Below are 13,803 nucleotides of genomic sequence, written 5' to 3'. Positions count from 1 at the left end.
TGACGCACAGGGGATTCCAGGGCAGGGAGAGATGATCCCTCACTTGCCCCAGGATGGCTTTAATCCCAGCTTTTCCCATGGTCTCAGGATCGTCCCGGTTTGTTCCCAGCTCCTTGCAAGTAAACACAATGAGCCGGGAACCGGGCATGAGGCATGGAGCTCCATGGGGGGTGGGGGGAAGCGTGAGGTTTTTTGTGTTTTTAAAAATTACCTTTTCGAAGGAGCGCTCCTGTGCTCATCTTCAATTTTTTTAAAAAAGGCGGCTGCGACATCCTACGTCCTCCCGGGACGTCGCGCGCCGCATGTAGACTGAGGGGGAAGATTTGGCGATCACTATATCACGAGATCCTCCCCCTCCACCCCCCTGGTGTAGACATGCCCTAAGGCTGAAGCCCCCATCTTACTGCCCTTCCTCTTAGTGGTTCTGAGCCATGTCAATTGGAGTAAAAATGCTGCAGAACAGCCATGCCCTCCAGATGTGTTTGAGTGCACCTCCCATCATTCCCAGCCAGCAGGGCCACCACATCTGGAGTTCTGCAGCCCAACACATCTGGAGGGTGCTGCTGTTCATCCACCCAGGTTCATCCACAAAACAGATGTGGCGGTTTGTGGGGTGGGGTGTCTGCATGTGGTCTCTTCTATTCCTTATCTTCCTTGGCTGCATTAATACACACAATCCTTTTATTCTTCCGAGTTGAAGATCGCTTCGAGAAATGCGTCTTATGAATATTTTATATAAATTCCACACCAGCCCTCCCCAACATAGGGCCCTCCAGATGTGATGGACTGCACCTCCCATCATTCCCGGGCAGCATCACCAGGAGAAGGGAATCCTTCCTCCTACTTCTCCCACTCCCGGGAGCTTTGATGTCACAGCACAGAGAAGACACACAGAGAGGCACAAAGTGTCACTTGCTTTCGCTGACTGAGGGGATGGATTTGGGCTGACGGCAGCAGGGTAGCAGCTTGAGGAACCGCTGCTTCAGGGCTTTTTTGGCATGGCCAGGTGGGTTGCCTGCAAAGAAACAACAATCGCCGACCAGGAGAAGAGTTAACATATCATGGCATCTTTCATTCAACGCCCCCCACCCCCGATCCCTAAGCAACAGCCACAACAGACATGCTATAGACCAGAGTGGAGAGGCATGCAAGGCAGGAAAACGGACTAGAGGGGTCAAGCAGGAAAACAGATCCAGCACAATGAAAGCACATCCAACAAGGATGCCAAGTTTCCTAAATGGCCTCTTCACAGCAACGATCACAGTAAGGACATAAAGGGGGAAAAGCACAACACCCAGATGTTAATGTGTATCCTTTCTCCCAAGGACTCTGCTGCTCCACTAGATGAGTGATGTGGGATTTTCCAGTGTGACATCTTGGACAGCTGTAACATGATGTTGAAGTAAGAGTGGGGTCTAGTTCCTCAGAGCAAGTTTGCAAAGGCTTCTATTCTCAACTCTGGGAAGAAAATGACTGAGAGTAAGGACCGGTGCCTCAAGGAAGAGGCTGAGTGGAGAAGGAAGTTTCTGTAGGTCCAATTCTCCTTAGTCATATGTGTCCAGCAATTTCAGACAAAGTATAAAGCTGAGCTGGGTAAACCAAATGACAGCAAGCAGCTGCAGTCCACCTGGTACAATTCATGGCCTACAAAGCTCTACATGGCTTGGGAACAGAGTAGGTGAAAGATAAGTGCTGATTCCCAAATGAACCTGTCTGATCTTCAAGATCCATATCAAAGACCCTTCCCTGAGTGCTGCCACCACCAGACATGAGGTGGGTGGTAACCAGCTGCTGGGCTTTTCAGCAATGGCACTCCCTGTTGTGGAGTATTTTCCCCAGGGACACTTACTTGGCACAACTCTTTTTGATGCCAAATAGTCAATAGCTGTTCTCCTGGGCTTTTAATGGATACTTTCATTTCTGCTTCTCCTATTTTATTGCTGGATTTATTGCTTCCTTTATTTGCTGAGTTATTATTATGCCTGATTTTAATCTATTTTATTTTCCCCCCCCCTCTTATTTGGATGTTTTGGCTGAAAAGCAGCCTAAAAATATTTTGAATAAAATAAATGCTGGTTTGGTGGTTTGGTGGTGCTAACCTGATTGCCCCCAAAGCCATATATGTCCATGAGACCCTTCCATGCTTTCTCAAGTCAGCTGACTGAGTATGCTGTGATGTCATGAATGCATGGGAATAACTTTATACTAAAGAATCCATGTGAACATCATACCAATACATCTGAGGGATCATGGGATTGATGCTTGGAGTTGTACTGTTTCCTCTAGCTTCACTGTTCCTTGATAGCTACCGAGGTCCAGTGGATAGCATGATGGGAGTCGTGCACCCATTTTCTGCCCAGGAGTGAAATTTGCAACACAACTTCTTCTTTTCAATTGTAGTGTTGCTGTCACTAAACTGGCACATACGTGTGCATATGTGTCCATGCACATGCATGTCTCAGTTTCAACATACGAGTCCAAAGTTGAACCAAGCTAAGTAGAACATTATTGAAAAGGCCAGCAATTGCAGACAAATAGGAATAACAAGAGATCTGGGGAAAACAGAGGCTCTAAGACTCCCACTGTTAGGGGCACAAGGACAGACCAGGTACAAAGGCAATTCCAATAAGGGTGGGGAAATAAAGCCAACAACAACATTTCCTTAACAGCTCAAAAATGACCCCATAACAGCAGGCTTGAGCAAGATCAATGAAAACAACAGTTGAATATACACTTCAAAGGGATAAATAGTTCCGGGAAACAACTCCCCGCAACTTTTCTTTTTTTTTTTGCTGTCCTGGCTTTGGGCATTTCAGCATCTACTCTCCGGGCAGCTCTGAATAGTGCCATAGATAATAATTGCACTTGAAATAATAACTTTAAAAGCTAGTCATGTTCTCTCTCTCATATACACACACAGTCACACACAAACGTTCCCCCTCTGTGTGATCCATTGAACACATCTATCAAGGCAGTAACTAGAAATGAGCAGATGATCCCCACACTGAATTGAAGATATGCACTTGCACCACACCTGATACACTCTTACACATTGGATGCTGGTAACCATTTGCCCCAGCTGGTAGCCACACAGATTTATGACCATACTCTACAGAAAATAGCCTCTAAATGCACAATAAATAATAAATCAGTCCAGGAAGCAAATAGAACTTCATTCTGGTCAATGTGCTCCTGATCAAATGCACAGCATGAGAAACAAGCCAGTTCCATCTTCTACACACACCTCGGTCGATTTGCTCACAGCTCCAGTTCGTTCTTTGACACACACCTAGAGTGTTAGGAGGAACCACCAGTCTTGAGGTTGAATATCCATCTCTCTTGCCAGTGCAACACACCTTTATTTATTTTTTAATAAAGCGCTACAAGAGGTATATTCCCCCTTTGCTATCTTAGAGGTCCATTTTGCTCCCTCCCCCCGCACTACTCCTTGGTCACTGCTGATCCTGGACTGTACAAATAAGGGGTAGGCGACCTGGTTATCTCCAAATTGTAGGACTACAACTCCCATCAACCCCCGCCACCATGCCTAATGACCAGGTATTGTGGGAGTTGCAGTCCAAAACATCTGAAGGGTAGCAAATTGTCAACCCTTTGTGTAAATACTTCCATCTAGTATTACTGGCAGCGGCTCTCCAGGGTTGCAGGCAGGATTGTTTTCCTCACCCAACCTGGAGAAGCTGGGGATCAAACCTGGGACCTTCTGCATCCAAAGCATGTGCTCTCTCACATTGAGTTATGGCCCCTCCCCACAGCTCCATTCACTCCCTTGTGCTGCTGCTCCCTCTGCACTGGACCTTTGGTTCTGCTTGGATGTTGATGGTGTGTCACCCTTCTATTTAGTTCTCCACCCCCCAGTCTGCAATTTCCTGCTAAGACCCTTGCTTCACAGGATTGAATTTGATCCTGGTGCTATCCCCTGCCATCCCTCTCAGGAGGAACACAAAGTAATCATATGTTGAACACTGTCCACTGGTTCAAATAAAAACAACAACAACCAACCCACTGCTCTCTGAGCAATCTTAAAGGAAGCTGGGGTGTAAATTCCAGAATTCACTACAAGAGACCAAAAAGAGCCAGATCTGTTGCAAGTTCCTGCATCCAAGATCTCATGCCAGTCAGCATTTACTGGCTCCAATAAAAGATCAACACACTCTATTGAAGTCCCATTAAGGTCAAAATACTCCCAAAATACAACTCACCCCAGAAAAAAGTCTTCAAAGAGATAAACAAATTAAATGCTATATTGGCAATATTTCATGCACAGTTAAAATAAACCAGAGAAGAAGGACAGTTACCTCTGTTGAAGGACAAAAAGAAGGGTGCTACTGCACTTTAAATGATTGTGTGTGCCTGTCTGCTGGGAAGGAAAGACGGGTACAGTTTTTTTCAGACCTTGCAGGGGAAAGGCACAGAATAAATGCTGGAGCTGTCCTTGGTGCTGACAAATCATTGTAATTGAATTTAATTTTCCCATTTAAAACATCCAAGGAAGCCAAATCAAACCAACCTATAGAATTTTCTCTCTTCACAGAAACTACCAAAACCAAACGATTACTAAAACTGTAATAACGCAAAAGGTTATATAAAGTCATTTGCGTGTAAAATCTGCATTTTTAAGAAAGTTATTAACTAATTATTTTTATTGCAAAGATAAGGAAACAAACTTCTCTGTATGGTGTGAAAACTCCTCTAGTTCACAGGCAGGGATAATACATAATAATTCAAAGCTGGTGTAAAGAATAGGGGGGATTAAATTGGGACAAAAGATGAGAAAAAGAAAAGTGTAGAGTTATGCAGTCTTACCAAATATATCTGTTTTTATATATGCTTTTAAATTGATCATTTCTATGCATTTATGGCCATACATTCTATTGTATAAAGTCAAAGTATTTATTGCTTTGACTTTAAAATATTTTGTTAATATTGTATTGTTCTAATGCTAAAAGGTTGTGTTTAAACTTCCTTTTTGTTTGAAAGTCTTGTTGGAAGTCAAGATAGATTTTTTAAGTCTATAAAGTAAATAAAACATCAAAGCAAAGCAAAGCCAGATAAATGTGTATGTGCCAAGCTCTCAGATTCAAGGATTCCCTTTCCTTAATCCTTTGTCATTGGGAAAACAACTTTGACTGATCCCAGGAACTGGGAAGGGACTAAATAAGACATACTTCCCCCTTTTTTTTATTGAACTGATCATCACATTGTCAGGAATGGGCTATGGCCGTGTGCCTTGGATCTCTAGGACACAGAATTCCAAAAGAAACATCCACTTCGGATTTCACACAGTGGTCTTTAGACCAAGATGAACAAATATTCAGAACTGCAATGAGAAAATAAAGAGGCAGAATTTTTGTGGAATCAGCAGTCTCACCTATTAATTTTCCAACTTTGTTGAGAATGATTCTGTATCTTTTTCACACTTTTGAAAGTCATTAATGAATTTATTTGCAAAGGTCAAAAGCTAGATCCTAGCAGCATCCCATTATTAAACTCTCTCCATAATAAGGCTCTGACTATTTTGGAATAGCTATATTTGTGCTCCAACTGCTTTGATTGGCTAAAAGAATATTTAGTATAACGTTTCATGAACCAAGCTTAGGGGGACTAGAATACTGGGAACTATAATTCAATACTAAAGACATAGAGCCCTCAGCAAGAATACCTACTGCAATGGGGAGCCTAAGACACAAATGATGAGCACCTTTAAGAAAATCTCTCTCTGTCTTCCCCATTACAGGGAAGTGGGCAAACCACGTATTTCCCAGAATCCACAAGACAATGCTTGGATGCTAAATCTGTCCCACCCTCATGAACGGGAAATGGCATCTGCTTCTCAATTCTGCTTCCTGCCTAGCAAAGGTGCTCTGAGTAAGTGATGCTTACTCTTGCGATCCCATACCACCTTCTTATTCACTCTCCCAACACTAAAGAAAAGACATTTTCTCATCATCTGAACATCGTTCAGGTCCATCCAGAATGCCATGGAAGCGGGGATTTTAGCTTCATCAATTTAGTCTAGCTAGATGTTATCTTTGCATTTCTTTTCCTCTATATACTGTCTATTTCTTTCATAACCACTTTGTCCTCATTTTAAAATGAAAACCTTCCTAATTGGTATGCTGAAGGTTGGCTGCTTACTTGGAGACACCATAAGGCAGGCATGGGCAGATGTTTTGGACTTCAACTCCCAGCATTCCTGGCTATTGCCCATGCTGGCAGGGGCTCTTGGGAGCTTAAGTCCCAAACATCTGGAGATCTACCTTCTGCCCATCCCTGTCCCAAAATAATTCCCCAACATGCTTAAATGCTTGCATTATGCTATAGACTTTCAGAGATGTATATGGCTTCAAGGAGACAAGGGAGGAAAGGCCTTTGAGCTGCCTCCACCTGTTAATTCATATTAGGGGACACTGGGAATACAAAGTAGGAGTGGTGTTATGGAAGCCATTTGCATGCAGCATTTGTATGAAGTGGGGCTGTCAGACATAAATCTCCATTCTTATATCCTGCCACTACTCTGCAATTATTCCCTAGCCAGTAAGGTGCAGGGAAGCTTCCCAAGCTTCCTGGATTTTTAGTTACAGAGGGGAGAATTGGCAGCTGAGATCATGCTGGAAAGGATCAGCCCATTTTTAGGAGCTGTAAGGGAGATGGACTAACTAATCCAGTTTTATTCCAAATTACCAACCAGATGCCGTCCTGCACTGCAATATACACACACACACACACACACACACACACACACACTTCCTGAAGTCTCCCCCCTTCTATGACATCTCCCCCTCAGGCAGGTTCACCTCCTCCTCTGCACAAACATCTCTCCCCCCCAAATTAAATTTGGGTTCCTTCCTTTCCTTGTCCCAGGTGAACCTATATATCTTCTCTTGCATAGGTTACATGGCAGCCTATGGATCACCCGTATTAGCACCTAACATGAAGACATCTTGTCACTATTTCTCCCATGGTCAGTGTGTAGGTCAAGGAAGACAAACATGCTGTTGAGAGGCTGATAAGGGTAGAACAGATTTAAATCTCGGAGTAAATGAAGGAGAACAGATTTGGGATGTGCAGACGTCAGTATTCCATGTTAACATTATCAGGAGTTCTTCAGCACTGGGCCCATAGGCCTGATGCCATCAGTGTCATGAAAATCCTCCCTTTAGAGTGAGCATGATGGAGAGATCTCAGAGATGATAAGCTCTTCTTGCAAAATTTGCTGCGACACATATCCTGCAGGAAGCACCAAGGAGGAATGGCGGGCATATTACATTAGTTGAAGGGGGCTGTTTCTGGCAAACTTGCACACCCAGGCTTCCTTTAGAAGAGGAGAAGCCTAGATGGGACTTCCAGACCATCTAACCCAGCCTTCCCCCCTCTGGTAACCCCCAGGCATATTGGGCTACAAGTCCAATAATTCTCCAGCCAGTTTGGTTGGGAAAGGCTGCTTCACTCCATGATTTCACAATAGACACTATGATAGAACAAAAGAAGAGCCATGCTGGATCAGACCAAGGGTCCATCTAGTCCAGCACTCTGTTCACACAGTGGCCAACAAAGCAGGACATAGTCCAACAGCACCCTCCCACCCATGTTCCCCAGCAGCTGTTGCACACAGGCTTACTGCCTCAGATACTGGAAGTAGCATGAGAAGCCATGAGAAGAAGCTAATCACCAAGGCATTCCCCAAAGCTCTATATTTGTAGGAGCTTCCAATGTGCATATCTTTATTCATGTAGGAGTAGCCATAGCTAAATGAGAGAGCACATGCTTTGCATGTAGAAGAATCCAGGTTCAATCCCTGGCATCTCCAGGTAGGGCTGGAAAAGGCCTCTGTCTGAAACCCTGGAGAACTGCTACCAGTCAGTGTAGACAATACTGAGCTAGATAGACCAACAATCTGAGCAGCAATAGGGAATACACTATGATGACACAACAGCCCACTGTGAGTTAATTAGTGGTGTGCTGTCTGCCATTAGGAATATGCAAACCCCGGCCAGGGGTTGCCCTGGCTTGTCATGTTGTCAGAACCCAGGTGGAAGGCTAACCAACCTGAGCAGCAATAGGGAATACACTACATTCCTACCATGTTTAAGGGGGACACAGAGGCCCTAAGTAGGCAAACTATCTTATGCCAGAAGGGCCATGGACTGCCTATTTGTTTGCTTACTCTAGCAAATGGATGATTTATATCTTTGGGGGTTTGGGTCACTGATCAGATTTTGCCTCTCACCCCACTAATTCACATTCCCATCCCACGGCTGGCACTCAGGATCCATGACTGAGCCCAGCCAGCCAGCCAGCCCAGTATGGGTAATCAGCTTGTTGATTTCAATCTTGCCTAGAATCCATCTCAGACTTGAGAATGTGTGAATGTGTCCCTGGCCCAAGCTTTTCCCTTATCTCCTCCCTCTCCCCTCCCCAAGACTGTCACATCCCCCACACCAGCAACACACACGCACACACACACACACACACACTGAAGCCTCCATTTCCTGCCAATAGTTCTTCTGAATTATTGATGCCAGCACTTCAGGAGCCATAATCGATAAAGCCAGCTTTTTCATCCTCTCTGTAGCCCCCACCCACCCAGTTTGAACTGCTCAGAAGAGCAGCAGCCTTTGGGCCACCAATGAGTCAGCAGATTTGTGGCTTTGTGGACAGCAGCAAAGATGGTGCCCTAAAGGACCTGTGGGTTTCAAGGATGACTCTCCAACGCCATTAGTCTCTGGCGTAGCACGCCTGTGGTGATGGAACAATGCTTCCAAGCAGATGGCACCGCCCCTCCAAGCTACTGGGGACACAGCATTCCACCTTGCAAGGCCATGAGTATGCCAAGGTTTTAAGAGAGGGAGTTACTGGCATGGGGTGATATAAATAGCAGTTACAAAAACTACACTGACCTGGTTCAGATGACACAACAGCCCACTGAGTTAATTAGTGGTGTGCTGTCTGCCATTAGGAATATGCAAACCCTGGCCAGGGGTTGCCATGGCTTGTCATGTTGTCAGAACCCAGGTGATGGGGGTTTATTTGAAGGCTAACCAACCCTCAAATAACCCACAGTCTGTTTTAGGGTTATGCAAGGGTTGCTTAACAATCAAATAACTCCTGCTGACTGGGTTTAGATGGCATGACAACCCCCAGAAACCACTGGCTGGGGCTTGCATATTCATGATATAAAGACCAGTACCTGCCAGAGCTCCTCATGGGTAAATTAACACATGATGGGTTGTTGTATCATGTGAACTAGTAGCAGGGGACAACATCTCTGCAGGATCTAGGACACTTGTAGACTCTCAAGTAATGTGAGATATCAGCAGGAGCAAGGCAACAATTGTGCTTAAAATATATGGGGCAACCTGCCAATTTCCCACATTACTTTGTGCCCCCATTCTGGATACTGACACCTTGATCTACATCAGCCTTCCTCAACCTGGTGCCCCCCAGATGTGTTGGACTGCAAATCCCATCCTTAGCTGGGAATGATGGGGGTTTGTTCAGCACATTGGGAGGGCACCAGGGCTTGGAGCCAATTTTGCAGGAATGGAAGTCTTGTTTGTGCAACAGGACTTCTCCATCCTCTCCTCAGCCCTCCGGAACAGATTTAAAGGGTGTGCAGGGGGCTGCAAGGAGGAGGGGAGATTAGTGTTGCCAACAGTCTCCCTTCCACTGGTGGAACAATACCCCTGAATACAACCCCAGATTGGGGGATTCTGATATAGAGAGAGCACCCTTTTCACTCTTCCCAACTCCCAGCGCCAAGAAGTACATTCATGTTAACTTCCCTAGCAAATGGTGGAAACCCCACATTATGAAACCCTGGTGGTCATAAAGGTTGCAACTCAATGTTCTTTGATTGCATAGTACAGCACAGAGTGATATGGATGAAATGCAGAAGAAAACCTTCAGAACCATTATACATACACAATGCCTTTTGAATGACAGACCAACCAACCAATTTTATACTTCTGCCACTTCTTTAAATCCCTGGCCAAAGAGAAATGTTGACACAATGCATCACCTCCTCATGTGCATTTCCTGAGGCACTTCCTGTTTCTCTTTCAATCACTTGGCCTTGCCTGGACCCGGGTTCCTCCTTCCTACAGGGAACCCTTTCTACATTGACTCATCTGCTGAGGAGGAACCTCTTCATGTCTGCCAAAGAACTACAGTGCAAAGCAGAAGATTCTGAGGAATCTTCCAGGGTTCACAGGTTCTTCACATGGCTCATTAGCTAGGCCTGCTTGGCCTCATTGCTATAAAGCATGAACAGAAAGTGTAACTTAGACCACCCAACACTCTCCCTGTAGCTATGCAGTGCAGGGGAAGATCACTAATGCAGGTAAAACTTATCAGGAAACTTATCTTCTCATGGAGGAATCCCAAGGTTCCTCAGAACATATTTGGGGAAACTACTGCAGGAGTAGGGAGGCCACTAATGAATTGCCACAAAAGAGGAAATGCATAACCAAAAATAGAGCACAAGAGAGGACATGATTTGCATGTGCTAATTGATATGTGTAGACACAAATTTAGAAATCATTACTATAATTTAAATAGGAAGACAGTACATCTCGCTATAGTGTAGAAGACTGTGACCAGGTGACCTGTGTGTCTTCCTCAGTCTGCTGTCCAGGTGCTGCTGACAGCCCACTTCAAGGCCTCTGCTCTCCCTTCTTAGGGTTCTTTATCTTTAAATCGGACTTGGACAGGATAGCCCTTCAAATAGAGGAGGGCTTCAAATACAGGACTGTCTGCTGTAAAAGAGGACACCTGGCCATCATAGGGGGTCTTTTTCCTGCTGAGGGCCACATTCCCTCAGGGGTACTCTGTCAGGGGCTACATGGAGGTGGGGAGCGGTGCCAAACTTGAGCAGTTGCCAAAACTGACAAGAAGACCTGAGAACAGCACAGTCCAGCAACCAGGGGTGTGGAAATGGTTCAAAAGGCCTAGAAAAGCAGCACTTTTGCACATACTTTTGTAATGTTAACGAAGTTCTCTGGAATAAACTCCTCAAGCCCCATCGCTACAGGTCTTCGGGAAAGCCCACAAGACTCACTTATTTTCCACAGACTCATCTTCAGTTGCATTTTTAATTGGGCTACTGATAGTATTGACTGCAATGGCTTTTTCTGGATTTTAGTATTTTGCAGGTGGAGTGTCTACTGTCACTGGCTTTCATTAACTCTGATGTTTACTTTCATATTGTTTTTATCTTGTGAGTTGCCTTGAGAGGACTTTGTACTCCCCGCCCCCCACCCTGGGCAGCAAAATATTTTAAACAAATAATACATGGCATTTATGTAGCACTACAAGAGCATTCAGGCCACTGTATGTACATTATCTGTTGTAGTACTGCCATGTAAATCTATGCCAATGTTATTATTCCCATATTGTAAATGGGAAAGGATGGTTGAGCCTAGGAGGGGGAGGGGGGAGGCTGCATGATAGAAGTGAGATTTGAACTGGGATCTTTGTAGCTCCGAGCTGTCACTCAATTCCTAGGCATTACACAACACCTCTTTTGAATATTTCTTTTGTGCATCTAAAGTAATGAGATTTACTCTTTACCTTGGAGGAGAAGGCTATCAATGGCTACTAGTCCTGATAGCCATATGCTAACTCCAGTATCAGAGGTAGTATGCCTATGTACACCAGTTGCTGGGGAGCTTTGATGGTAGGGTGGTGCTGCACTCACATCCTACTTGTGGGTTTCCCAGAGGCAGCTGGTTGGCCACTGTGCGAACTGGAATGTTGGACTAGATCAGCCGTCCTCAACCTGGGGCGCTCCAGATGTGTTGGACTACAACTCGCAGAATGCCCCAGCCAGGCTGGGGCATTCTGCGAGTTGCAGTCCAACACATCTGGAGCGCCCCAGGTTGAGGAAGGCTGGACTAGATGAACCCTTGATCTGATCCAACATGGGTTTTCTTATGCTCCTGTGATTTTCAATCACAAGAATAGGGCCCATCACTTCCTCAGCTTTCTTGCCTCCAATACCTATGTAATCAACATCAGCTGCATCTCCTAGTACTATGTTTATCAGATGAACGGTGTGAAATATGTGCATTGTGAAGTATGCTAAACACAAAGCCAAAATATGTAAAGTTCATGATGGAGGCTAGCCCACCTTCAGTCAGCACCCCTTGCCCCCTGAGATTGCTCTGTCCTCATTAGGCTGGGGAGCAGGGCAGGGCAGTTTCCTTCCTAAGGGGATTTTTTTTATTATTTTAAAAGATTTTTGGTACTTCTGCAAACTTTGGGGTTCCCTTAAGCTGCCTAATATCCCCACATGTGCATGGATAGTGTTGCCTTGTCTGTAGAAAGACCAACACTTGGAGAATTAACACTATTAGTATTTGGTATCCAATGAAAGAACCCCCATATTTAAAATTGGTTAACAGCAAGTGGGGTGAAAGGGAAGGGAATTTCTATTTCCATCATAACAAGGGGAGTCTGCTTGGACACTAACAGAGGGAGAATAAGTTGAGTTGAACGTCCGGTCTAATCCAGTGAACAATTCTTATGATCACATTTTTGCAGCCATAAGGACTAGAAACTTGAATTTTTAACAAAAGCATGGGTTCTTTGTTGTTTATTCATTCAGTCGCTTCCGACTCTTTGTGACTTCATGGACCAGCCCACAACAGAGCTTTCTGTCGGCCGTTGCCACCCCTAGCTCCCCCAAGGTCAAGTCTGTCACCTCCAGAATATCATCCATCCATCTTGCCCTTGGTCAGCCCCTCTTCCTTTGCCTTCCACTTTCCCTAGCATCAGCCTCTTCTCCAGGGTATCCTGTCTTCTCATTATGTGGCCAAAGTACTTCAGTTTTGCCTTTAATACCATTCCCTCAAGTGAGCAGTCTGGCTTTATTTCCTGGAGTATGGACTGGTTTGATCTTCTTGCAGTCCAAGGCACTCTCAGAATTTTCCTCCAACACCACAGTTCAAAAGCATCTATCTTCCTTCGCTCCACTTTCCTTATGGTCCAGCTCTCGCAGACATAGGTTACTACGGGGAATACCATTGCTTTAACTATGTGGACCTTTGTTGTCAGTGTGGTGTCTCTGCTCTTAACTATTTTGTCAAGATTAGTCATTGCTCTCCTCCCAAGAAGTAAACGTCTTCTGATTTCCTGGCTGCAATCAGCGTCTGCAGTAATCTTTGCGCCCAGAAATACGAAGTCTGTCATTGCCTCCACGTTTTCTCCCTCTATTTGCCAGTTATCAATCAAGCTGGTTGCCATAATCTTGGTTTTTTTGAGGTTTAACTGCAACCCAGCTTTTGCACTTTCTTCTTTCACCTTCGTCATAAGGCTCCTCAGCTCCTCCTCGCTTTCAGTCATCAAAGTGGTGTCATCTGCATATTTGAGATTGTTAATGTTTCTTCCTGCGATTTTAACTCCAGCCTTGGATTCATCAAGCCCAGCACATCGCATGATGTGTTCTGCATACAAGTTGAATAGGTAAGGTGAGAGTATGCAACCCTGCTGTACTCCTTTCCCAATCTTAAACCAGTCCGTTGTTCCGTGGTCTGTTCTTACCGTTGCTACTTGTTCGTTATACGGATTCCTCAGGAGGCAGACAAGATGACTTGGTATCCCCATACCACCAAGAACTTGCCACAGTTTGTTATGATCCACACAGTCAAAGGCTTTAGAATAGTCAATAAAACAGAAATAGATGTTTTTCTGGAACTCCCTGGCTTTCTCCATTATCCAGCTGATATTGGCAATTTGGTCTCTAGTTCCTCTGCCTTTTCTAAACCCAGCTTGTACATCTGGCAA

The 13,803-nt window shown here is 44.9% G+C and overlaps 1 protein-coding gene across 4 annotated transcripts in view; it reads right to left on the bottom strand.

The window, feature by feature from the left end:
- Nucleotides 1-13,803, bottom strand: part of KCNIP2 (potassium voltage-gated channel interacting protein 2) — a 128,505-nt gene that overhangs the window by 11,991 nt on the left and 102,711 nt on the right. Inside the window, exon 2 of one of the 4 annotated variants that reach the window (XM_063132541.1) lies at nucleotides 913-1,015. The exons of the other annotated variants lie outside the window; for them this stretch is intronic. Coding sequence (XP_062988611.1) covers nucleotides 913-1,015 — 103 coding nt within the window. The remainder of the gene's footprint in view (nucleotides 1-912; nucleotides 1,016-13,803) is intronic. 4 annotated transcript variants of the gene reach the window in all.

The sequence above is a fragment of the Elgaria multicarinata genome, chromosome 8 (assembly GCF_023053635.1).
Source record: "Elgaria multicarinata webbii isolate HBS135686 ecotype San Diego chromosome 8, rElgMul1.1.pri, whole genome shotgun sequence".
NCBI lineage: Eukaryota > Metazoa > Chordata > Lepidosauria > Squamata > Anguidae > Elgaria > Elgaria multicarinata.
The sequence above is the reverse complement of the archived record's forward strand: the minus strand, read 5'-3'. Positions and strand labels throughout refer to the sequence as shown.